The sequence below is a fragment of the Pelodiscus sinensis genome, chromosome 8, assembly GCF_049634645.1.
Source record: "Pelodiscus sinensis isolate JC-2024 chromosome 8, ASM4963464v1, whole genome shotgun sequence".
Taxonomy (NCBI): Eukaryota; Metazoa; Chordata; order Testudines; family Trionychidae; genus Pelodiscus; species Pelodiscus sinensis.
The window spans coordinates 3,518,791-3,543,195 of NC_134718.1; the positions used below are offsets into that span (position 1 = coordinate 3,518,791).

Below are 24,405 nucleotides of genomic sequence, written 5' to 3' on the forward strand. Positions count from 1 at the left end.
TGTTGGCGAATCTCCATAAGGGCGCCGCTGGCCAGAGCGTGGTGCTGGCAGCTGTGGCCAGCCCTCTCCCCGGGAGGCGCAGGGAGGTCTGCTCGCTTGCTGCGCGGCTGGCCAGAGCGTGGTGCTGGCGGCTGTGGCCAGCCCTCTCCCCGGGAGGCGCAGGGAGGTCTGCTCGCTTGCTGCGCGGCTGGCCAGAGCGTGGTGCTGGCGGCTGTGGCCAGCCCTCTCCCCGGGAGGCGCAGGGAGGTCTGCTCGCTTGCTGCGCGGCTGGCCAGAGCGTGGTGCTGGCGGCTGTGGCCAGCCCTCTCCCCGGGAGGCGCAGGGAGGTCTGCTCGCTTGCTGCGCAGCTGGCCAGAGCGTGGTGCTGGCGGCTGTGGCCAGCCCTCTCCCCGGGAGGCGCAGGGAGGTCTGCTCGCTTGCTACATGGCTGGCCAGAGGAGCTGCAGCGTAACCGGGAGAGCTGCCGCCTCCTTGCATGACGGAGCGAGCGCACTAGACAGGTGCCTCCGCGTGCTGGGGCGCTGCGCGTGTCGCCCCTTGCAGCTGCTCTTGACGAGTCCCCGCCCCGAGAGCTCTGCCTAGCGATGCAAGCTGGCGGGCGTGGTGCACGCGGTATGCGCTGGAAGTGGCCGTGCCCCGGAGCCGTGCTCGTTCACCTCTGCTCCGGCTCTGCCCCCGCTTTAGGGCGCCTGGCGGCTAATTTCTGAACGTTCCCGCCTCTCTGGCCCCTGGGCCGTGCTCCTCGTGTGGCCGGGGCGCCTGCTGGCTGCACAAGACGCTCCGGCTGGCGGCTGATGCGGTAGAGCCGTGTGGCTCCGGAGACCGCCTTCCGCTTCCGAGGCCGGGCTGCAGAGGCTGGCTTGGTGCTCCCCGGTTCGCAGAGCAGCCGGTCCACGGGCCATGGGGTTGCCAGGCAGTGGCCTTTGCTGGCTGGATTTGCCTTCTGAGATTTAGTGGCAAGGCCCCCGTGCCCGGGAAGTGCTGGTGTGCGCTGCTGCGGGCTGGCTTGGTTCTTGGGCTCTGAGTGGTGGGGCCGGGTGCTCGGCAGTGACTTTCTCAGACAGGGCCCGTGGCAGCTCTCGTGGCTGTGGCGGCCACGCCGCCGGGCCGGTGGTTTCTGTTGGGCGCAGGGCCCCAGGGCTGAGCTGCTCGGTGTGTGCGTGGCGGCAGCTGGAGGGGGAACTCATCTGCTGGGCGGCTCACAGTGATTTAACATCCCCCCTTGCTCCTGTCCTCCAGCAACGATCCACCGTGGCCTCCATGATGCACAGGCAGGAGACCGTGGAGTGCCTGAGGAAGTTCAACGCCCGGAGGAAGTTGAAGGTGAGCAGGCGTCTGCTACGTGGGAAGGGGGCTGGGGTCTCTTCCGAGCTCTGCCCCAAGTCCCTTCCCCTCTCTGCCTCAGTTTCTCCCTCTGTGCCCTGGGCGCATGCCTGCCTTGCCAGAGGTGAGCCTGGAGATAGCTCGTTGCTGTTTGTCTGAGCCGAGGTGCTCTGGAAGAGTCTTTGGGGGCTGGCAGGTTTCTGCACCCGCCTGGTCTGGCCTGCCCCCGGGAGCGCTCCGTGCCTGAGAGCCGTCGCCGGCCCTGCTCTCGGGCTCCTGGCCCATAGTGACGGTTGGACAAACGGCTGGGGCGGAGCCAGGCCGCCTGTGTCTGGGGTGGCCCGTCGGAGGTGGGCAGCGCTGCTCATCCCTTCTCTCTCCTCCCGCAGGGCGCCATCCTCACGACGATGCTGGTCTCCCGGAACTTTTCCGGTAAGTTCTTCCCCCCCCCCCCCCCCCCACACACACACACACTGCCGAGTCGGAGAAGTGAAGGGGCCTTGTCCTGCTCAGCTCCGAAATCCCTCCGCTGGGCCCTGGCCGTGGCGAGCCGGGGAGGAGACGGCACCCGGGACAGTGGGGAATCCAGTCGGTTCTGCCACAGGCTCCGCCCCGTCGGCCGGCTAGACTGGCCCCAGCGGTCCCCTCGGCCGGGGAGGGGCTGGCCGCACCGCTGGACGGTGCCCGGGGAGTGGCCATTAGGGTGTGGGAGCCGTGTTTCCATCCGTGACGCCCATGGCCTGGCTGCTTGCTGAGCAGTCGATGGGTTTATCGCTTCTTCAGTGGAGGGGTCACTGCATGGGAATTCTCCATCCCTACGCAGACTCCTCCAGGCCTTGCCTGTGCGGGAGACGTGCGCTGGAATGGGGCAGGGTGCCCATGCTAGCCATCTCGCACAGACGCTGTGCGTGTGTGTGCGCGCGCCGTATGTGTGCGCGCGCGCCGTGTGTGTCTGTGTGCGTGTGCCATGTGTGTGCGTGCACAGGCACTGTGTGTGTCTGTGTGCGTGCACAGGCACTGTGTGTGTCTGTGTGCGTGCGCTCTGTGTGCGTTCACAGGCGCTGTGCGTGTGTGTGCGCGCGCTGTGTGTCTGTGCACACAGGCGCTGTGCGTGTGTGTGCGCGCGCTGTGTGTCTGTGCACACAGGCGCTGTGTGTGTCTGTGCACACAGGCGCTGTGTGTGTCTGTGCGCACAGGCGCTGTGTGTGTCCGTGCGCACAGGCGCTGTGTGTGTCCGTGCGCACAGGCGCTGTGTGTGTCCGTGCGCACAGGCGCTGTGTGTGTCCGTGCGCACAGGCGCTGTGTGTGTCTGTGCGCATGCGCTGTGTGTGTGCGTGCACAGGCGCTGTGTGTGTGTGCATGCGTGCTGTGTGTGTCTGTGCGCATGCGTTGTGTGTGTGCGTGCACAGGCGCTGTGTGTGCGTGCATGCATACTGTGTGTGCGTGCACAGGCGCTGTGTGTCTGTGCGCATGCGTTGTGTGTGTGCGTGCACAGGCGCTGTGTGTGCGTGCATGCATACTGTGTGTGCGTGCACAGGCGCTGTGTGTGCGTGCATGCATACTGTGTGTGCGTGCACAGGCGCTGTGCGTGTGTGTGCGCGCGCTGTGTGTGTCTGTGCGCACAGGCGCTGTGTGTGTCTGTGCGCATGCGCTGTGTGTGTGCGTGCGCATGCGCTGTGTGTGTGCGTGCACAGGCGCTGTGTGTGTGCGTGCACAGGCGCTGTGTGTGTGCGTGCACAGGCGCTGTGTGTGTCTGTGCGCATGCGCTGTGTGTGTGCGTGCACAGGCGCTGTGTGTGCGTGCACTGTGCGTGCATGCGTGAGTGAGTGAGGAAATGCATTCCCCTCCCCTCTCGGTTTTAGTCCTTGCCTTTATCCCAGACATGCCTCTGGCTAATTTGCCCCTGGGAGGGGTCAGGATTTCTCTGCGTTGTCCGCTCCTCACGGCGATGGCTGTCCTTGGTGGCAGGTCTCTGTCCAGCCACGAGAGGCCGGCAGGTGCCTCCAGCTGCTCTCTGCAAAGGCTGTGACTGTGGGAGGAGGCGGGGGCTGGGAGAGAGGCTCTGAAGTAGAATCCGCTGGGGGCGTTGCTGGCGTGACGCTGTTGAACGGGCAGGGTGGGCTGCCTTCCCCTCCTGCGCTGGGTTTGTGATGGGCAGCGGCACAACAGTTTGATGGACCCGGACCCGGACCCGGACCCGGACCCGGACCCGCTCTGATCTCTGCTGCTTTCCCTGTTACCAAGAGAAAGTCGCAGGGGTTGTGCCCAGAATCCCAGGCCGTCTGGAGGGCAGGGAGAGAGGGTTTCCTCACCGGCTTGTCCTCTTTTCTCTGCAGCTGCCAAAAGCCTCTTGAACAAGAAGTCAGACGGAGTGAAGGTGGGTCCCAGCTCTTCTGCCTCCCCTGCTTGCCCGTCCGTTTCCCAGCCAGCAGCCGGCTCCTAGGCCTGGCCTCTGAGGAATGGGTGGCTAGGGAGCTGCTGGGCCGGTGTGTCCGAGGGTTTCCTCCTGCCAAGCTTTGCTGCTGGCTGTTGCCTGAGGCAGAGCCCCGGGTCTGACCCGGGCTGGCTCCAGAGAGGAGATGTTGCTTTTTTGCAGAGCTGTTGTCAGGGGATGGCAAAGGCCGACAGACCTGTGGCTGTCTCCCCGTCTCGCCCTGAGCTCCCCGACAGGGCCTGTGGGGAGGGGGACCCCCCTCGGGGTCGGGGCAGGTGAGCATGGAAGGAGCCGCTGCGTTCTCCAGCCCCCGGGCCCGGGGCACTGCGCCCTGCTGAAGGACAGGTCTCCTGGTGCCGCCCGCGTCCCACCGGCTACGTGAGGCCTCGGGGTCACTCTGACCAGTGCTTGTCCTGGGCCAGTGCCGTGCCACGGGGATGACCGTTCAGCTGGGAGCCCTGCGGTGCCGGAGCCCGGTGGTGTGTGTTGTCTGGCTGGTGGGGTGCTGGCTGGTCCCGCCCGTCCTTACACACACACTGAGGGGCGACTGACGCCGTGTGTGTGCTGCAGAGGACAGGCCTCAAGCCACCGCCTGTGTGCGCCTGTGGTGGCACGGGGGACAGGCCTGCTGCTGAATAAACCCCCGAGCCCTGTGGGCTCCAGTGAGCAGCCTTCGGTGCTGCAGGTCCGAAAGGGGCCGTGCCGGGGGTGGCTTACACCGGGCCAGAGCAGGGATGGGCAGAAAACCCAGGGACTGGGGGATTCCGTGCCTGTCGGCACACGCCCCAGCACTTCCTTCATTCCTCCAGACACGCCTGCTTCGTGCTTCCAGGTGAAGCCCCAGTTTCCCTGGGAGCGACGGGGCAGGACTAAGGGTCACTTTTCAGAATGCAGCGGGGTAACTAGTGGTGTCCCCAGGGCCTGTGCTGGGTCCGGGGCTGTTCGGCTCATTCCTGTGTAATCTGGAAGAGGGTAAACCTTGTGGGGACGCGGTTTGCAAACTGTGCAGAATGACTCCCGACGGCGAAGCCCCAAGCTGCAAGTGAGGGGTGCAGGGGTCTCAGAGCGGGGTGCCTGAGCAGCTAGGCGGCAGATGACAAGTGCAAAGTAGCACACGTTGGAACACAGAATCCCAACTGCACATCTACAACGGGCTCCAGAGTAGCTGTGGTCACTCACGGAAGAGCCCTGCGGAGAGTTCTCTGGACAGCTGCTAGGAGACTGTTGGGACTCATTGCAAAAGGGACCGACAGTAGCATGGAACATATCGTACTGCCTCTCTAGAAATCCGTGGTACGCCCCCACCGTTCTGAGCACCCCGTGGCAAAGCAGCTCTGCTAGACCAGGGCACGGTACGAGAGCGGCATACCGATGACGAGGGGAGGCGCGATGAAAAAGACCGGGGCTTTTCTGCCTGGAGACGGAACGAGGGGATGTGCGCGGGGCTCTCTGGCGGGGCGTGACAAAGGCAGTGTGATTTACTCAACGCAGCAGTCCGCGCCTGTCCCATGGCACGACTAGGTAGCAAACAGCCTGAGGCACTGCCTCTCGGCACACGGCCAGCTTGCGGACTCACCGTCCGGACGCTGTGGAGGTCAAAACTAAACTGGGCTAGAGAAGTTCCTGGAGGACAGGTGCATCAGTGGCTGTTAATTACCCAGGGTGCAGCCCCCTGCTGTGGGGGGCCTTCGCCTCGAATTCCAGAAGCTGGCATGCGCGAGAGGAGGGTGTCGTAGGAAGACAGCCTGAGAGAAGCCCTTGTCACTGGTCTTGCATGAAGTCTGAGCTAATGTAGTGAGCAAGCCAAGCGAAGTTAGCAAACATCAGGCTCCGATTGGCTGCTGGTGCAGAAACACACATTCCTAAGATGTGCTAGGCACAGAGCGGCCACACCCACACTTCCAGAGGGGTGGTACCAGAACATCCCGATATCAAGGATGGTAAAACAAAATTCCGCAGGGTGACAGGAACACACTGGCCCCTCCTAGAAGAGAAGGCCGGGATGGCGGTGCCATGAATCCAAGCAAGACATCCAAGGAGCTGGGGGACAAGGAGCCATGTTGGGGCAGTACGTCCCTTGTCTGCACGAGGGTATGAAGAGGTATCTCTGAGTGAATATCCTGGGCCAGCCGAGCAGGGAATGGAAAGTCCTGCCAGACAACCATCATCCCCGGCAGGCACGTCCTAGTACCCTCGGTGGTAGTAACCGTGATCGGTCTATGCTGCCTTCGTCCCTTAGCGGATCTTACAGTCCTTGGGCGGCCTGTTGTGCTGGCTGTTTGGGCAGAGCCAGGGCAGCACACGAGGAGAGCGTCCATGTAGCCAAGCATCTAATCACTGTAATTGCCTGCTCCGCTCCAGCTCCTCTGGGGAAGTGAGTCTTGCCCGCGAAAGCTCATGATACTGCAGATGGATTTGTTAGTCTCCAAGGTGCCGCAGGACCGGCCACTCATCTTCAGCGGATAATGAATGTGGCCGCTCGCTAGCTGATGCTGCCCATCGCTGTGTTAAGGCCTTTTGGACAAGGACTGTCTCATGCACAGGGGCCCGGATCCTGACTGGGTTACATGGTGGCAGTCTCGTCGGACAGTGTTGCCTCATCCGAACAATCACAGGGACAGGAAAAGCCATAAATACGAGACGTTTCTTACCGTCACCGTGGGCTCAGGCGTATTTCCAGCATCTGTAAACACGCTTGGTTTTGGCTGCCATTAAAGAGAAGAGGTGAGGAGTCCTGTGGCACCTTATAGACTGACCACAGTGTTGGAGCATGAGCTTTCGTGGGCAAAGACCCACTTGGTCAGATGCCGCTTTTGCAGATTCAGACTGACACGGCTACCCCTCTGGTACTTGCCATTACAGAGGAGAAAACGCCTTTGGCTGGCTGTCGAGCGAAGCATTTCTCCCTGCTTTTTATTGGCTGTTAAAATACAGGTGCTGCTCCGCTGGTCACTTGGCTCATTGCCATTGGCAGGTGGTTCTCATCAACACCTTGAGACGAGAGGATGGGGCTATTTACACCGAGTGTGGATGTGGGCTGCAGGTGCTGCAGGTGGTTTATCCTCTCTGCAGGGGTAACCGCCGTACCGTTCCTGCTGGTGTGCCAGAGCCTCCTGGGCGGGCACGTGAGTGGAGAAGGGTGGCTTGGTTTGGATACCATTCCAGCCCTGACGCACGTGCTGTATCGCACTCGGCAGTCTGGTGGCTGGCATGGCAGCTGCATTTTTCTCCCAACAGACTATATTAGCAGATGCCCACGTGGTCTCAAGTGTGCTTTAACATGGATGCTTCTTTGGTACGTTCTTGAACACAGCTGAACCGTAGCGGCGCCGAGGTCTGTCTTGTGGAACCACCTTAGGGTTGGATTAGCTTCCTTAGGGCTGCGGGTGATAAAATCTGTTCACCCTCTTCGTATCGCTTGTCTGCTGTGTTCCCCCTGTTCTGCGGGGTGGGGATCAGTGTTCCCTCTAACATTTCCTTGGGCGGGTCGACATTTCTTATGCGCAACCCTATGATTGAGGTAGTGTGTGGATGTGCACCACCAATACAAACAAAAAACCACACACATTTTATATAGAGATATTGAGAGAGAGAGAGAGAGATGTGGACGCCCCAGAACAAATACAGTAACACATGGCTTCAGGGTTTGTAGACAGATGCTGATCCGGTTTCATCCTACATAACAGCTAGCGTCACACCTAGTACTTGCTCCGTCTGACTCACGAGCCAGCACGCTACCGCATAGCAAAGAGCTGGCCTCAGTACAATGCAGTGACCCATGTATTAATACCACGGGATTTCAAAAGCGATGACGAGCAGAGTTTGATCCTCCCAACCCTCCTGTTGAGCCACTAACATCTGTGTAAACTTTGTCTGAAATGTAATCTAGCAAGTGCCCTGGCACCCCTCCCCCCACGCAGCCAGCCCCTTAGCTCCCCTTCCCAGGAGGTGTGACAGTGCCGAGTTCCTGCCCCTTTCCTGGCACAGACGGGACTCTCCCAACTCCTCTCCCCTCCCCTCTCCTCTGCCCACTCACACCCTCCCTCACTCCCCCCGCCTAGCTCCCTGCTCAGGGAACTGCCCTGTGTGCTCCTTGAGACGCTGCCCTCCCCGCCGGTCAGCTGAGCTCCCTGCCACGGGAGAGTGGAACTTGGGAGCACAGCTCAGAGACCAGCTGCACGGCCACACGGCTTCCAGGGGCCAGGCAGGGCCCGTCACTTTCCCAGTTGGTTACTGTTGTTTGCATTGGAGCTGCAGTGTGCTTAGCGGGTTACGGTTTGCTAGAGGCAGAGATTCCCTCCTCCCCGAGTAATTCCTGGGGCGAAGGGGGGGGGGTTCCTTGGTCAGGCCCTGCCTTTATACTGTGACCTGCCAGACAGGGTCTTCGCTGGTTATTTGGTCCGTTAGGCCAGCGTTCTTGGTGCTGCTGTATGAGTGGGAATTGAAAACTGCCCTGAAGATCTGTGTGTCTCGTCCCCTCTGCCTCCCCCCCCCCCCCCCGCTTCCCTTTTGTTCTTCTTAGAAAGGTGTCGAAGCTCAGAATGAGCTCTCCCCCCACCGAGATGCTTCTGGGCACAGGTCGGACTGCCACAGGCTTCCGGAGACTTGTGGGAGAGGGCGAGGCCTAGTGTGTGAGGGGTGGGCCCACGGCCGGTGTGCAGGGTCACGGTTCCATCAGGCCTGGTGGGGCTGTGGCCGAACGCACACGGGCTGGCCTCTGCGGGCAGGAGCAGGCGCGTTCTCCGCTGGCTGGCCGCGTCCTTGCTTCTGGTAGTGACGCTCCCTGACGATGCCCAAGTCATTGGGGCTGGCTTTCCGGGCGAGGCTGGTTTAGCCAAAGGACCGTCCCAGAAACGGCTCTCTGAATGCTCTGTCCTCGAGACCATTCATCACAGCCGCTGGGTGGCCCTGGAGCTGGCGCAGATGCTCACATGCCCTGGGCGCAGGCCGGATGTGGGCCTGCTGGCTCTGGCAGGGCATGGTGCAGCTCCGCAGCTCCTCAAGAGGCCCGAGCTCTCAGGAACAGACTCAGCGAGGCAGGAAATTCTCGTGTCGCACTCCCTGCCCCCACGCCGGGCTGGCCCTGTGCGGGGGGAGCGTCTGTTTCTCTCAGAGACTGTCTCCAGCTTCCTCCATGGCTGGGCGAGACCACTGGTGGGGCGGTGGGTTGGGGTTGGATTCGGGCCCAGATTCGGGACGCATGCGCTAGCGAAGCGGGGTGCAGGGGTCCAGGGGAGGTGCTGGGGGCAGGCTCCTTGTCTGCCCCGTTTCCTCCGCTGCGGACGGTGCGTTCTGGGGCGTGCCGCGAGGTGGCCGGGCACTGAGGCAGGGAGCGGATGCTGGGCTGGACTCAGGAGTGGGGCTGTGCCCAGGGGGGTGGGGCAGGGCGTGGCCAGGGAGGCCATGTCCCAGTGTGCTGGGAGACAGTGCTGATGAGGGGGGGGTGCTCAATCCACAGGCGTGTGGGGGGAGGAGAGAGGGTTTGAGGACCAAGGTTGGGGAGCGCTGCCCTGCAGAAGGGCTGGCTACTGAACGAGTTGGCTGACCCCGGGGGCGCGCTCCAATGATGGGGGGGTTGGCTGACCCCAGGGGCGTGCTCCAATGATGGGGGGGTTGGCTGACCCCGGGGGCGTGCTCCAATGACGGGGGGGGGAGGTTGGCTGATCCCGGGGGCGTGCTCCAATGACGGGGGGGGGGAGGTTGGCTGACCCCGGGGTCGTGCTCCAATGACGGGGGGGGGGGGGAGGTTGGCTGATCCCGGGGTCGTGCTCCAATGACGGGGGGGGGGGAGGTTGGCTGACCCCGGGGTCGTGCTCCAATGACGGGGGGGGGGGGAGGTTGGCTGACCCCGGGGTCGTGCTCCAATGATGGGGGGGGGGTTGGCTGACCCCGGGGTCGTGCTCCAATGACGGGGGGGGGGGGGGGGGAGGTTGGCTGATCCCGGGGGCGTGCTCCAATGATGGGGGGGGTTGGCTGACCCCAGGGGCGCGCTCCAATGATGGGGGGGGTTGGGTGACCCCGGGGGCGTGCTCCAATGACGGGGGGGGTTGGGTGACCCCGGGGGCGCGCTCCAATGACCGGGGGGGGTTGGGTGACCCCGGGGGCGTGCTCCAATGACCGGGGGGGGGGGTTGGGTGACCCCGGGGGCGTGCTCCAATGACCGGGGGGGGGGGTTGGGTGACCCCAGAGGCGTGCTCCAATGACCGGGGGGGGGGGTTGGGTGACCCCGGGGGCGTGCTCCAATGACCGGGGGGGGGAGTTGGCTGACCCCGGGGGCGCGCTCCAATGACGGGGGGGGAGGTTGGCTGATCCTGGGGGCGCGCTCCAATGACGGGGGGGGGGAGGTTGGCTGACCCCGGGGGCGCGCTCCAATGACCGGGGGGGTTGGCTGACCCCGGGGGCGCGCTCCAATGACCGGGGGGGGGGGTTGGCTGACCCCGGGGGCGCGCTCCAATGACAGCGTGGGGGGGTTGCCCCAGCTCCCCCATAGCCTGAGCTGAAGCTGCTGTGCTGAAGTAACAGTGAGCTGCCCCGTGGTCAGTGCTGTTTTAACACGGGTTAGCTGAGCCACGTTAACCGTGAGTGGCATGGACAGACCCTGAATGTGGGTTCCCCTACCCCCATCTCTGCCTGGGGGTTGCATCAGCTCCCTTGCCCCGTGGGGGTGCCCGTCACCTCCCCATCTGTGTGCATGAGGAACCCTTCCCTGGTCTCTGCACCCGGGGTGCCCCTTTCTCTCCAAGCCTTTCCACGTGGCCTTCCTTTTCCTGCCCGCCCTGAGAACGTGGCCCCCTCCCTTGCCTGCATGTGTGGGGTCCTCTGCTGGGCAGGTCCCTTGCAGGCCCCCGCCTCTGGCTCTGTGCGCACGGGCGCCTCCCCCCTCCCTGCACGTGGGGCGGGCTTCGCCGGCCCCTCCCCCCGCGTGTGGCGAGGCGCTCTGTGCTAATGCTTGCACTGTGCACCGTGGGGAGTCTGCCTTCTTCTGCTTCTCCTTCCTGCCCCGGGGAGCGTCGTGGCGCTAGCGTGAGTCGTTTCTGTGCTTTTCTTCTCATCGCCTCTCTTCCTTCTTTTTCCCTCTCTCAATGGTGTGCCCAGAAAAGGAAGTCCAGCTCCAGTGTGCACTTGATGGTGAGCACCTCCCGTAAGCTGCCTGTGATCCGTGCATCCACCATTCTCATGCCATGCACGCTCCGCTTGTGCGCATCACCCTCCATAGCATGTCTGTGCGGGGGCCGGAGGGAGCCATCTGCCACGTGCACGATCCGTGTCCTGACAGAGAGGGCCGCGGGGCTGGTCAGGAGCTGGCCGGCCACCAGCACCGATCTGTACAGAAAACTGGCTGCTGACGATGCGGGTGGCCGTGTCCCGCCGTTGCAGGCGAGGGCCCTGCGGAGCAGAGCTGTCTGGCCTGGAGTGTGGCACAAATAGGGGTCACCCTGCTGGGTGCAGCCCCGTGGCGCACAGGAGGCCGGTGTGGGCACAGCGCTGCCCAGCGCGTAAAGCTGCTCTGCGTGATTTCTTTATGATTCTGTGCGGAAGAGGTTTGCCGGCCCTGCTACCAGGTCTCTGTTCCGTCGCCCAGCACGGATCCAGAACCGCGCCCCCTCCCCGTGCCCCCGTCGTGCGTCCCGGTGCTGGCGGGGTGGCGAGGCGCTGGTATCTCCCGTGAGCCGCTGCCGTGTCCCAGGGACGCCTGCAGCCACGGGAATCCTCTGCAGCGTTGCAGCCTTGCCGCCTTCCTGGGGGGCAGGAAAGGGAGCAGGGAGGGCGAGCGGAGGAGCCGGCGACTCCTCTTCCCCGACGCGAGGGCGAGCGGAGGAGCCAGCGTCTCCTCTTCCCCAACGCGGGGGCGAGCGGCGGAGCCAGCGTCTCCTCTTCCCCAACGCGGGGGCGAGCGGAGGAGCCAGCGTCTCCTCTTCCCCAACGCGAGGGCGAGCGGAGGAGCCGGCGTCTCCTCTTCCCCAACGCGGGGGCGAGCGGAGGAGCCGGCGTCTCCTCTTCCCCGACGCGGGGGCGAGCGGAGGAGCCGGCGTCTCCTCTTCCCCGACGCGGGGGCGAGCGGAGGAGCCGGCGTCTCCTCTTCCCCGACGCGGGGGCGAGCGGAGGAGCCGGCGTCTCCTCTTCCCCGACGCGAGGGCGAGCGGAGGAGCCGGCGTCTCCTCTTCCCCGACGCGAGGGCGAGCGGAGGAGCCGGCGTCTCCTCTTCCCCGACGCGAGGGCGAGCGGAGGAGCCGGCGTCTCCTCTTCCCCGACGCGGGGGCGAGCGGAGGAGCCGGCGTCTCCTCTTCCCCGACGCGGGGGCGAGCGGAGGAGCCGGCGTCTCCTCTTCCCCGACGCGCCCTCTGCTCACTGCCGAGCAGCTGGGAAGTGAGACCTGCCCAACCACTCAGAGTCCCTGGGGCAGCGAAGCAACCAGGGAATGCAGGACGAGCTGGCTGGCTCCTGCGTCCTCACCGCTGCATCCTCGCTGTGCTCTCCCTTGCACCTCTGTGTGGCCGGCCGGCCGGCCGGTCTTGCTGACTGTACTCAGGGGTCCTGCCAAAGCTGGTCTGTCGGGGAGCTCTTCTCGGTGGACTGATGCTTCCTAGGCGCCGCCTTTTACATGTCAGGATCTTCCTCTGTCCTGCAGGGTCCTGTCGGAACACTTGGTCTGTGGGGCGAGGGGCAGAGGAGTGTGCACAGCTCACCTGGACACGTAGCCCATGGGGGTGCCAGCGTGTTCTGTCAGCTGAGCACCTGTGTGGCTGCGCACGAGCGCTTCACATACCCCCAACTGATTAGCAGGGTGCCCCAGCTAGGTTTGTGTTTCTAGTGGTGGTGCACATTTGCACGTGCCTCGGTGCACACATTTATTCTGCACACGGATGGGAAAGATTTGAGGGAACATTGGTGCCAGCCTGTGAAAGTGAAGAGCAATTGACTAAGCAAGCAAAAGTCACTTGCTCAGGCATCTGCATCCGAGGTACCGCGGTGCGGCGCACGCCAGTAATGGCGCCATTCGGGAGCTCGGTCGGCTGGCGAATGCTGGGACCGTCCTACAACATCTTCTTTGGGTTGTGCTGGGGCAGGGCCGGGCAGAGAGTGGTTCTGCTGCATGCGTCTGGACAGCTCCAGTGGCTCTGCTCCCGGAAGGGCCATTCTCAGCTGTAGCCGCGGCTCCCTCGGCTGTTCCTTTCCCTGAGCCCCGCTGGCTCCGGGCCCAGAGCTGCGTCGGGTGTGCGGCCAGAGCCCCGGGACTGCTCCTAGCCCTGGCAGGCCCCGTGCTCTCTCCCAGGGGACCTGAGCGGGCGTGTGGCTGTGGAAGGAAAGCCGGAGGGGAGGAGAGCGGTGGGGGTGACGGGAACCTCCGTCCCGTGGCACCTGCTTGCACTGGGGGTGACTGAACTCGCCCAGGCGTCTGGCTCCGCGCGCTTCTTCACCCCGGGGTTTGGCTCCTGCGTGGGAGGGGTGGAGACGCTGGGCTCAGCACTGCCTTGTCGGGCGGGGAAGGGGAGGCCAGCCCGCCCCGAGGCCGAGTCCCCACGAGTCTGCCTGGCAGCCGAGGGGCGCCGGGGAGCAAGGAAGCTGCAGGGGATTGGGTGAGGCCCGTCTCGGGGTGGGCCAGGGCTGTTCCCCCAGCATGGCGGAGTCGGGACCTGCTGGCCTGGCCTCCCAGCGGGTCAGACGGGGCAGTGACCCGGGCTCTGCTGGCTGCCTCAGCTGGGACGCGCAGAGGCGCTGCTCCCTGCCCTGTCTGCGAGACACCCGCCGGGGAAAGCTGCAAACCAGCTAGACCGGCTGCACAACGCCCCCGGCTTCCTTCCCACCCCAGCCCTAACGCCGCTGGCCCCACACGTCCGCTCACGCTCGGTCTGCCTGCAGCCCAGGGCCTCTCCTGGAGCCCGCCAGCTCCCCCTCCGGCCCCTCTCCCTTTGCTGCAGCCCGCTGGGGGGCTGGTACATCTGCTGTCTCCAGCCCCCCGGGTGCGTTCCCTCGTCTTCGTCCTGAGGGGGCTGAGGAGCCGGCAGGGGGCACCTGAAGATTTGCTGCCTCTGCTCCCCACAGCGGAACTAAACCAGTCTGTTTTTCTGTCTCAGCCACAGAGCAACAACCAAACCAGTCTAGTAAGCCCAGCCAAAGAAACTCCCCCCGTGCAGACGTCCATGGTACCTTCCCTGATTACTACCGCTTCCTTGTCTTTGCTGCCGGGTTCCTTGGCCTCGTGTCTCCCGGAGCGCTGCTTGTTCTGCTCTGTCTGAGCTTGTGTGTCGGCTTCGTTCTGTCTGCCCCTGCTGCGGGGGGCTGCCCCGCCCCATCCCCGGGTAACTCTTGTGGCTGGCTGGGGGAGGCTGGCTGCAAAGACGACCGCGAGTGAGCAATGTCAGCCCCGGGAGAGGAGGCCTGGACGCCAGGCCACTGGGAGTAGGTGGGGCGGGCGCACAGGTCTCCAGGGACCCCCGTGGGCCGAAGGCTCCGGCTGTTACGGCGCATTCACGTTCCTCCGTGTGCCGGGATGGAAAGGCCTGCTGTGCCCGAGGCTCTTGCAGATCGACCAGGGGAGGGAGGGCGGCGGGAGAGACGGGGCAGGACCCTGGCTGGCGTTTGGAGAGCGGGCGGTGACAGAGCCCAGCTTGTGCTCCTAGGGGCCTGGCACATCCCGCAGAGTTTCCCAGGGACATCTCATTAAGCTGCCCCCGCATCGGCTCTTGCGGTGCTGAAGGCACCTCTCTGATTCTGTTGTGTGCCACGGCTGCCTCGTCTGGGGACTCCTGCTTCAGCAACTTCCGCCTTGTCCGTGGCAGCCCGGGCCCCTGCGCAGCTTCTCTCCGGGACACGGGAATTCTGAGTCCCCTTTCAGAGTAAACCATCTGGCACCTCACTGGAAAACTGGAGGCAAAGGCTCTTGCTCCGCCCTCCCTCTTCCCCTCAAAACCCCCATTCTCCGAGAGAACCTGCGGAGGGCACTTGTGCAGTCAGTCGCCTTCTGACGTATGCCCGCCGGTGCCAGCTGGTCACTGCTTCAGGGGCTTGTGCCAACACCACGCTCAGCAGGCCATTGGGACCTGGCGGGCATCGGGCGCTGTCAGCTCCGCCTCTTCCCAAGGAGCCCTCGGAGCCGGGGCGTGAGTCGACGTGCGTCGGCAGCTCGGAGCTGTTTCTTTGTGGTCTGTTTCCATGTTGGTCACTTGTTCTGTGCTTGCTAGAGAGTGAACACAATGGGGTACGCTTTGGAATCTGTGTTTAATCTTTCCACTGCCTCTTTTCCCAGGAGCCTCAAACGACGGTTGTCCACAATGCCACCGATGGCATAAAGGTAAGGGGCGTGTCCTTCTGTTTCCTTAGAGAAACCCCCCGGCCCTGTTCCTGCACCCCGGTGGTGCATCATGGGCTGGCTGTGAACAGTCGCTCCGGCATGGGGAGGGTTGTGCTAGGTGACTGTGGACCTCCAGGACAGTTGGGCAGGGATCCCTACTAGCTCCCACGTCAGCGTTCCTGACCTAGATTGCAAGATGCCCCCCATGAGTGTGCACCTGGTGAGCAAGGGGCCTCTGAAGACCAGTTCCTACAGCCGGTACAGTTGTAGGTGACCCCATTTCCCTTCTCTTGCCTCACGTGAGAGCTCTGCCCAGGCGAGAGCGGAGTTGTAAACTCCCAGGGCTTAGTGCTGCCTTCGGTCATCCCGTTCCTGCCCCCTCCTCGCATCCCACTCCCCCATTCTCCCGCAGACCACACACCACTGACCTGCATCTGCAGCAGGGGGCTGTGCCCACAAAAGCTCGCGATCCTGTCTACGTGGTTTGTTCGTCTTTAAAGTGCTGCCAGACTATTGGCTGTTGGTTAAGTTTTGCCTCTAGTGACGCTGTCTTGTGCCACGCAGGGTTCCACGGAGAGCTGCAACACCACCACTGAAGACGAGGATCTGAAAGGTGGGTGACCTGCCAGTGCCCTCTGCCATTGGGCGATGGCCAGGAGCCTCTGGAGGGCCGGCCTGGCTCTGCGGGTGCAGAGTTCAGCATCCCTAGTGTGACACGTCTGGGTCGGCTTTGAGTTTGCTGTGGCTTTGTCTGCTGTGCTGTTGCAGCGGGGTCGTGGTCTGCACCAGGCAGTCTACTTGAAGGAAGTAGCCAGCCTGGCCCCGGGCAGTGGGTCTTGTTTGTCTCCTGGGGCATTGGAATCTCTCCGTTCCCGCCCCAGTCACAGGGCGGCACTCGCTCCATGTCTTCCTCTCTGCGGATCTGGACTCTAGCTGTCCTTTCTCTGTCAACGCAGCTTGAAGGGGACTGAGATTTCTGGTTTCACCTGCCCTCCGGGTTACTCTGCTTCTGCACCCATTTCTTTTGGCCAGCTGCCCTGTGCCTGGCCCAGCGCTCTGTTCGGTTTTCCCTTTGCAGTCCCGGGCTGTCCCAGCGTGGGGCACTTTCGAGGAGGGAGACGGTACGCCTCTCCGGCAGTCACGCTGTGCCACCCTTTCTCCTTGCGAGCCTGGCCTGCCGGGCCGTTTCCCGGGAGGTGTAAGTGAGCTGTGGAATTCCAGCCCCACTGGAGGGAGGTGGTGCTCTCCCTGGGAGCAGTGTCTCCTTTGGGGGAGAGGCCGTGGGAAGCAGTGAGGCACGGCCAAAGGGGGCTCGGCAGTCGGCCGGCTGCCTCATGACACGCTGTGCACCGACCTGCTGGCAGCCATTCTGGCGAGTCACAGCGACCCGGGGCACATGCTGCTGGCTGGACAAGCTCTGACACAGGGCCCGTGTCGCGGGGGCCTGGCCTCGCGCGTGAACGCTGCCGCCCTCGCTCCATTCCCACGCTAGCGCGGGGGCGGGCCTGGCCTCGCGCGTGAACGCTGCCGCCCTCGCTCCATTCCCACGCTAGCGCGGGGGCGGGCCTGGCCTCGCGCGTGAACGCTGCCGCCCTCGCTCCATTCCCACGCTAGCGCGGGGGCGGGCCTGGCCTCGCGCGTGAACGCTGCCGCCCTCGCTCCATTCCCACGCCAGCGCGGGGGCGGGCCTGGCCTCGCGCGTGAACGCTGCCGCCCTCGCTCCATTCCCACGCTAGCGCGGGGGCGGGCCTGGCCTCGCGCGTGAACGCTGCCGCCCTCGCTCCATTCCCACGCTAGCGCGGGGGCGGGCCTGGCCTCGCGCGTGAACGCTGCCGCCCTCGCTCCATTCCCACGCCAGCGCGGGGGCGGGCCTGGCCTCGCGCGTGAACGCTGCCGCCCTCGCTCCATTCCCACGCCAGCGCGGGGGCGGGCCTGGCCTCGCGTGTGAACGCTGCCGCCCTCGCTCCATTCCCACGCCAGCGCGGGCCCGGCCTCGCGCGTGAACGCTGCCGCCCTCGCTCCATTCCCACGCCAGCACGGGGGCGGGCCCGGCCTCGCGCGTGAACGCTGCCGCCCTCGCTCCATTCCCACGCCAGCGCGGGGGCGGGCCCGGCCTCGCACGTGAACGCTGCCGCCCTCGCTCCATTCCCACGCCAGCGCGGGGGCGGGCCCGGCCTCGCGCGTGAACGCTGCCGCCCTCGCTCCATTCCCACGCTAGCGCGGGGGCGGGCCCGGCCTCGCGCGTGAACGCTGCCGCCCTCGCTCCATTCCCACGCCAGCGCGGGGGCGGGCCCGGCCTCGCGCGTGAACGCTGCCGCCCTCGCTCCATTCCCACGCCAGCGCGGGGGCGGGCCCGGCCTCGCGCGTGAACGCTGCCGCCCTCGCTCCATTCCCACGCCAGCGCGGGGGCGGGCCCGGCCTCGCGCGTGAACGCTGCCGCCCTCGCTCCATTCCCACGCCAGCGCGGGGGCGGGCCCGGCCTCGCGCGTGAACGCTGCCGCCCTCGCTCCATTCCCACGCCAGCGTGGGGGCGGGCCTGGCCTCTCAGGAGACTGGCCTGTGATCCCTGGAGACACGAGTCAGAACCAGTTTGGGTTTGTCCACATGCCAGAGCCAGAACCCCTGTCCTGCAGCCCAGTCCTGGAGGGCAGTAGCAGGTGGCGAGGAAAGGGCCGTGGGCCAGGCCCAGGGGCCGGAGGGGTCTGCAGGGAGCCTGAGGCTGGCATGGTGGGAGATGCTGCGGCACAGACTGGCAGAGCTGTGGGGTGTCTTAGGACACGGCTGAGCAGAGGAGGATCTTCTGGCCCAGCCCGGGCCCCGGGGACGGAGGAGCGTGAAGGAGGCAGACTAGGCAGGAGGCGGTCAGCGATGCCCCGGTACCCGGCTGAGTGCAGCTGTCCGGAGAGCTGCCTTGGTCCTGCCGGGCGCGTTCCCCGCGCCGGGGTCTGGAATGTGCCTCCCTCCTCGCTGCTGTACTGAACGGCATGTTCTGTTTGTTTTGTGTTTCGATTCCCGGCCTCGCTAGCGCCCCCTCTCTGCACCGGGGATGGCAGCTCAGTGCTTGAAGGACGGAGGCACAGTGAGAGCAAAACCCAGCCTGAGTCCATGCAGTCCCAGCTTTCTCTCTGTTTCTCAGCCAGTAAGTCCAGGGGGCAGCGCTCCACAGCCTCCCCCACCCTCCCTCCACCCCCACGACCCTCCCTCCCAAGGGTGGAGTTTCATTTCCGCCACGTCAGCCGATCAGCAAATCCATTCCCCTCCTCGACATGCTGAATTCGCCATTTCCCGGCTTCCCCTGGCAGTCTCGCTCAGGTCCCCGCGCCTGCGTGTGTCCGGCTGTGGAACAGGAACGTGCCTGCCCTGAGCGCCTCAGCTGGAGTGCCAGGGGGAGGCTGTCGCCTCGCAGGGAGCACTAGGGGTAGGGCCTGTGCCCGGAGCGCCGTGTGTGGCCTAGGCGCTGTGCGTGCGCATCGGCATCCTCTCGCTCGGTGCCTTGGTTCCCGCGTGATCTCCAGGGCTCCGCTGCACCCTGGCCGTGCAGAGCTAATCTCTGGGTGGGGACGGCTCTGGTCCCCTCCTGGCCTACCCAGGGGGGCCACGGTGCAGAAGGCCACCAGCATAGTGATGCCTAGGGGAATGGGAGCTCTCCGGTACAGGGGCGGGAGGGAAGAGCTGCCCTCTCCTCTCCTGTCCTCATTGATCTCTGCTCACACGGCCGTACCTCCCGCCTGGTGGCTTTGAAGGAGCCGTGCGTGGGGAGAGGGTCAGCTGGGCCCTTACGGCTCGGCCATCCTGGCTGCGGGGCAGTGCGAAGAAGCTTCCTCCCCTCCCGGTCCTGCCTTTGGCTCTCCTGCCTCCTTCCCCACTTCTCCTGTCTCTGCCTGGAGCGGGCGGGCTGCTTCCAGCCCTGTGCATTGGTGAGATCCCCTGTGCTCCGAAACCCGGCTCGCTGGGGCCTCGGGCCGTGTGCCTTTGCCTTGCTTTGCCGTCTGGTGCTGCTGGGCGCTGTTTTAACGCTTCCCTTTGTTTTGCAGCCACGCAGTCTTGCGAGGAGAAGCTTCTTGCCTGGGACAGCCCAGGGCAGGCGCTGGAGTCAGCGCGCGCTCAGCCGGAGCCGGCGCTCACTCCCGTAGTTCCGTTTGTACTTGCCAGCGCAGCGTGTAAGTTAGCGGTTGGCTAGCCATAGTGGAGTAGCGCAGCTCCTGCGAGACGCCTAGTTCCCCTCGTCGCCCAGGCGCCTGCGAGAGCAGGCCAGGGCCGTGGAGCTCAGCCGTGCTGACCCTGCTGCAGAGGGTGCGTTGGGAGGTCCCAGGCTGCTTCCGCCGGGGAGGCAGCGTCCGGAGGACGTGCTCACACAGCGGCTCTGGGAGGAGGGCTGGCCCCAGGCAGAGCCGTGGGGAGCTGGCTGCGGGAGGACGCCGTCGCTGCCCTGGGTCTCGGGAGTGGTGGAAGCCAGTTGTGCGTGCGTGTACACAGGCCACGTCTGCAGCCGGAGGTGGCTGCACGCTGGCGAGTGGGCAGGGCCAGGTGTTGCTCGCGTGTGGAACGTGCCCCCGGGTTGCGCCTCCTGGTCCCCAATTCCCCTGCCTCGAGGGGAGAGCAGGGGAGGCCCTGCTGGCTGTTCCCGGACCGGAGGCAGCGGTGCCCTCCTGCCGAGGAGTGCGCGCTGCTGCCCGTGTGGAGCCGGAGACGAGTGAGATGAGCTGGCCTCAGGCTCCTCTGGGCCCAGAGGGAAACCTCCTCCCCTCCCCGGCTCTGCTCTCTGCGTGGGGCGGGGCCCCATTTGCCACTCCTGAGGGGAGACACTGAAGGACTTGCTCGCGCAGCGTCGCTGCCTGGCCGCTGGCCGTTCCCAAGCCCGTCGGCGCCCCACCACAGCCCCGCCGCCGGGACCGGCTCAGGGTCCCTGAGGAGCCGTACAGCAGAGCTTCCCTCGTGGGGCACAGAAGCGGGCCTGGCCACCTCTTCCGCCAGCTGAGTGCCTCTGCCCCCTAAGCAGACCAGCTGCTGGTGGGAGTGTGGGGCTGGGCTGGCGAGGGCGTGTACAGATGGGGCAGTGGGGGCGGTGGATGCAGGGGGCTGTGGGCATGTGCAGAGGCAGGGTGGGCGGGGGCGTGTACACATGGGGTAGTGGGGGCGGCGGATGCAGGGGCCGTGGGCATGTGCGGAGGCAGGGGGGGCGTGTACACATGGGGCAGCGGGGCCGTGGACACGTGCGGAGGCAGGGGGGGGGTGTACAGATGGGGCAGCGGGGGCGGCGGATGCAGGGGCCGTGGACACGTGCGGAGGCAGGGGGTGCTGGGGGCGTGTACACAGGGGGCAGCGGGGCCGTGGACGCGTGCGGAGGCAGGGGGTGCTGGGGGCGTGTACACAGGGGGCAGCGGGGCCGTGGACACGTGCGGAGGCAGGGGGTGCTGGGGGCGTGTACACATGGGGCAGCGGGGCCGTGGACACGTGCGGAGGCAGGGGGTGCTGGGGGCGTGTACACAGGGGGCAGCGGGGCCGTGGACGCGTGCGGAGGCAGAGAGTGCTGGGGGGGCGTGTACTCATGGGGCAGCGGGGCCGTGGACGCGTGCGGAGGCAGGGGGCGCTGGGGGGGCGTGTACACATGGGGCAGCGGGGCCGTGGACGCGTGCGGAGGCAGGGGGCGCTGGGGGGGCGTGTACACATGGGGCAGCGGGGCCGTGGACGCGTGCGGAGGCAGGGGGCGCTGGGGGGGCGTGTACACATGGGGCAGCGGGGCCGTGGACGCGTGCGGAGGCAGGGGGTGCTGGGGGGGCGTGTACTCATGGGGCAGCGGGGCCGTGGACGCGTGCGGAGGCAGGGGGTGCTGGGGGGGCGTGTACTCATGGGGCAGCGGGGCCGTGGACGCGTGCGGAGGCAGGGGGTGCTGGGGGCGTGTACACATGGGGCAGCGGGGCCGTGGACGCGTGCGGAGGCAGGGGGTGCTGGGGGCGTGTACACATGGGGCAGCGGGGCCGTGGACGCGTGCGGAGGCAGGGGGTGCTGGGGGCGTGTACACAGGGGGCAGCGGGGCCGTGGACGCGTGCGGAGGCAGGGGGTGCTGGGGGCGTGTACACAGGGGGCAGCGGGGCCGTGGACGCGTGCGGAGGCAGGGGGTGTTGGGGGCGTGTACACAGGGGGCAGCGGGGCCGTGGACGCGTGCGGAGGCAGGGGGTGCTGGGGGCGTGTACACAGGGGGCAGCGGGGCCGTGGACGCGTGCGGAGGCAGGGGGTGCTGGGGGCGTGTACTCATGGGGCAGCGGGGCCGTGGACGCGTGCGGAGGCAGGGGGTGCTGGGGGCGTGTACACATGGGGCAGCGGGGCCGTGGACGCGTGCGGAGGCAGGGGGTGCTGGGGGGGCGTGTACACATGGGGCAGCGGGGCCGTGGACACGTGCGGAGGCAGGGGGTGCTGGGGGCGTGTACACATGGGGCAGCGGGGCCGTGGACGCGTGCGGAGGCAGGGGGTGCTGGGGGCGTGTACACAGGGGGCAGCGGGGCCGTGGACGCGTGCGGAGGCAGGGGGTGCTGGGGGCGTGTACTCATGGGGCAGCGGGGCCGTGGACGCGTGCGGAGGCAGGGGGTGCTGGGGGCGTGTACACATGGGGCAGCGGGGCCGTGGACGCGTGCGGAGGCAGGGGGTGCTGGGGGGGCGTGTACACATGGGGCAGCGGGGCCGTGGACGCGTGCGGAGGCAGGGGGTGCTGGGGGCGTGTACACATGGGGCAGCGGGGCCGTGGACGCGTGCGGAGGCAGGGGGTGCTGGGGGGGCGTGTACACATGGGGCAGCGGGGCCGTGGACGCGTGCGGAGGCAGGGGGTGCTGGGGGGGCGTGTACACATGGGGCAGCGGGGCCGTGGACGCGTGCGGAGGCAGGGGGTGCTGGGGGCGTGTACACATGGGGCAGCGGGGCCGTGGACGCGTGCGGAGGCAGGGGGTGCTGGGGGCGTGTACTCATGGGGCAGCGGGGCCGTGGACGCGTGCGGAGGCAGAGGGCGCTGGGGGGGCGTGTACACATGGGGCAGCGGGGCCGTGGACGCGTGCGGAGGCGGGGGGCGTGTACACATGGGGCAGCGGGGCCGTAGACGCGTGCGGAGGCAGGGGGCGCGTGTACACATGGGGCAGCGGGGCCGTGGACGCGTGCGGAGGCAGGGGGCGCTGGGGGGGCGTGTACACATGGGGCAGCGGGGCCGTGGACGCGTGCGGAGGCAGGGGGCGCTGGGGGGGCGTGTACACATGGGGCAGCGGGGCCGTAGACGCGTGCGGAGGCAGGGGGCGCTGGGGGGGCGTGTACACATGGGGCAGCGGGGCCGTGGACGCGTGCAGAGGCAGGGGGCGCTGGGGGGGGGTATACTCATGGGGCAGCGGGGCCGTGGACGCGTGCGGAGGCAGGGGGCGCTGGGGGGGGTGTACTCATGGGGCAGCGGGGCCGTAGACGCGTGCGGAGGCAGGGGGCGCTGGGGGGGGGTGTACTCATGGGGCAGCGGGGCCGTAGACGCGTGCGGAGGCAGGGGGCGCTGGGGGGGCGTGTACACATGGGGCAGCGGGGCCGTGGACGCGTGCGGAGGCAGGGGGCGCTGGGGGGGCGTGTACACATGGGGCAGCGGGGCCGTGGACGCGTGCGGAGGCAGGGGGCGCTGGGGGGGCGTGTACACATGGGGCAGCGGGGCCGTAGACGCGTGCGGAGGCAGGGGGCGCTGGGGGGGCGTGTACACATGGGGCAGCGGGGCCGTAGACGCGTGCGGAGGCAGGGGGCGCTGGGGGGGCGTGTACACATGGGGCAGCGGGGCCGTGGACGCGTGCAGAGGCAGGGGGCGCTGGGGGGGGTGTACTCATGGGGCAGCGGGGCCGTGGACGCGTGCGGAGGCAGGGGCGCTGGGGGGGGTGTACTCATGGGGCAGTGGGGCCGTGGACGCGTGCGGAGGCAGGGGGTGCTGGGGGGGGTGTACTCATGGGGCAGCGGGGCCGTGGACGCGTGCGGAGGCAGGGGGTGCTGGGGGGGGTGTACTCATGGGGCAGTGGGGCCGTGGACGCGTGCGGAGGCAGGGGGTGCTGGGGGGGGTGTACTCATGGGGCAGCGGGGCCGTGGACGCGTGCGGAGGCTGGGGGGGCGCGTGCGGAGGCAGGGCGTGTGTGCAGATGGGACACGGGGGGTGGCGTGCACACGGGCACGAGCGCTCCGGAGGAAAGAGGAGCTGCCCCGGGTTGGCACAGGCTTTGCTGCGTGCCAGGTGTGAGGCGAGGGGAGCCGGGCTGGGTACAGCTGGCGGCAGGAAAGAGGCTGCTGGCCCGAGAGGACGGGGCGGCGCCAGGCAGGCGTTCGGCCACGTGACTGTTGGCAGCTCAGAACTGGGGGACCAGCCGTGCTGGCTCCCCTGGGCCCATTACACGCGGCTGCTGCAGGGGCTCAGCTGTCCCCTGCGCCCGTAGGGCCGCCGCTCTGCTCTGCTCAGCCGCCTGCCCCGCTGGTGGCTCTGTGCCCCCGGGGCCTGGTGCTGAGGGTGGCTGGTAACTTGCTTGTGCTGGGCTTCCCTTCCGGCAGCTGGTCCCAGGGTCTACGTTCGGCTGTGGCTAGCCTGGGGCCCTGTGAGTCCCTGGGAGCAGCCTGGGCTCCGGGACAGGCCTGCTTGGGGAGAAGAGAACGACTGAGCCGCTGCCTTCTCCCTGGGTCATTTCCCTTCATACCACCTGCCCTTGCCTGGAGCGATGGCTGCCATTCCCGCACTTGTCCAGCAGGAGGCGCTCGACAGTCCCGCTGCAGGCCGGTGACCCTGCCTTTCCTTCTCGCCCACAGTGCGCAAGCAAGAGATCATTAAGATAACGGAGCAGCTGATCGAAGCCATCAACAACGGAGACTTTGAGGCGTACACGTACGTCCCGTGTCCCCGGGCGCTGAGGTTCTCCGGGGCAGCCTGTGGGGGAGTCGGGGGGCTGTGGCCAGGGCAGACACAGGCACCCTGCGGTCCAGGGCCCCGGCAGAAGGGGGATGGAAGGAGATAGGACTGAGGGACAGATGCCAGCGTGGCAGGCTTGACCGGAGCACAGCCCAGAAAGAAACCCGCCGGCTCTGGGAAGGCAACGTGGGGGGGAGGTTCTGTGAGAGCCGGCAGCATGGCGCACGGCCCATGGGCGGGGGGGGGGGGTCCGTGAGAGACGGCGACACGGCGCACGGCCCCTGGGCGGAGGGGGGGGTCCGTGAGAGATGGTGGCACGGCCCCTGGGGGGGGGGGGGGTCCGTGAGAGACGGCGCACGGCCCCTGGGCGGGGGGGGGGGTCCGTGAGAGACGGCGCACGGCCCCTGGGCGGGGGGGGGTGTCCGTGAGAGACGGCGCACGGCCCCTGGGCGGGGGGGG

At 66.7% G+C, this 24,405-nt stretch overlaps 1 protein-coding gene across 15 annotated transcripts in view; it reads left to right on the forward strand.

Moving 5' to 3' along the window:
- The window catches only part of CAMK2G (calcium/calmodulin dependent protein kinase II gamma), an 84,334-nt gene that overhangs the window by 47,770 nt on the left and 12,159 nt on the right, over positions 1-24,405 (forward strand). For 4 of the 15 annotated variants that reach the window (XM_075934608.1, XM_075934609.1, XM_075934610.1 and 1 more), the window contains 10 exons: positions 1,240-1,323; positions 1,713-1,755; positions 3,660-3,700; positions 10,853-10,885; positions 13,834-13,902; positions 15,006-15,050; positions 15,615-15,663; positions 18,076-18,189; positions 19,085-19,210; positions 23,847-23,922. In XM_075934608.1, coding sequence (XP_075790723.1) covers positions 1,240-1,323; positions 1,713-1,755; positions 3,660-3,700; positions 10,853-10,885; positions 13,834-13,902; positions 15,006-15,050; positions 15,615-15,663; positions 18,076-18,189; positions 19,085-19,210; positions 23,847-23,922 — 680 coding nt within the window. The remainder of the gene's footprint in view (positions 1-1,239; positions 1,324-1,712; positions 1,756-3,659; positions 3,701-10,852; positions 10,886-13,833; positions 13,903-15,005; positions 15,051-15,614; positions 15,664-18,075; positions 18,190-19,084; positions 19,211-23,846; positions 23,923-24,405) is intronic. The other 11 variants (XM_075934612.1, XM_075934615.1, XM_075934611.1 and 8 more) reach the window with 11 other exon arrangements.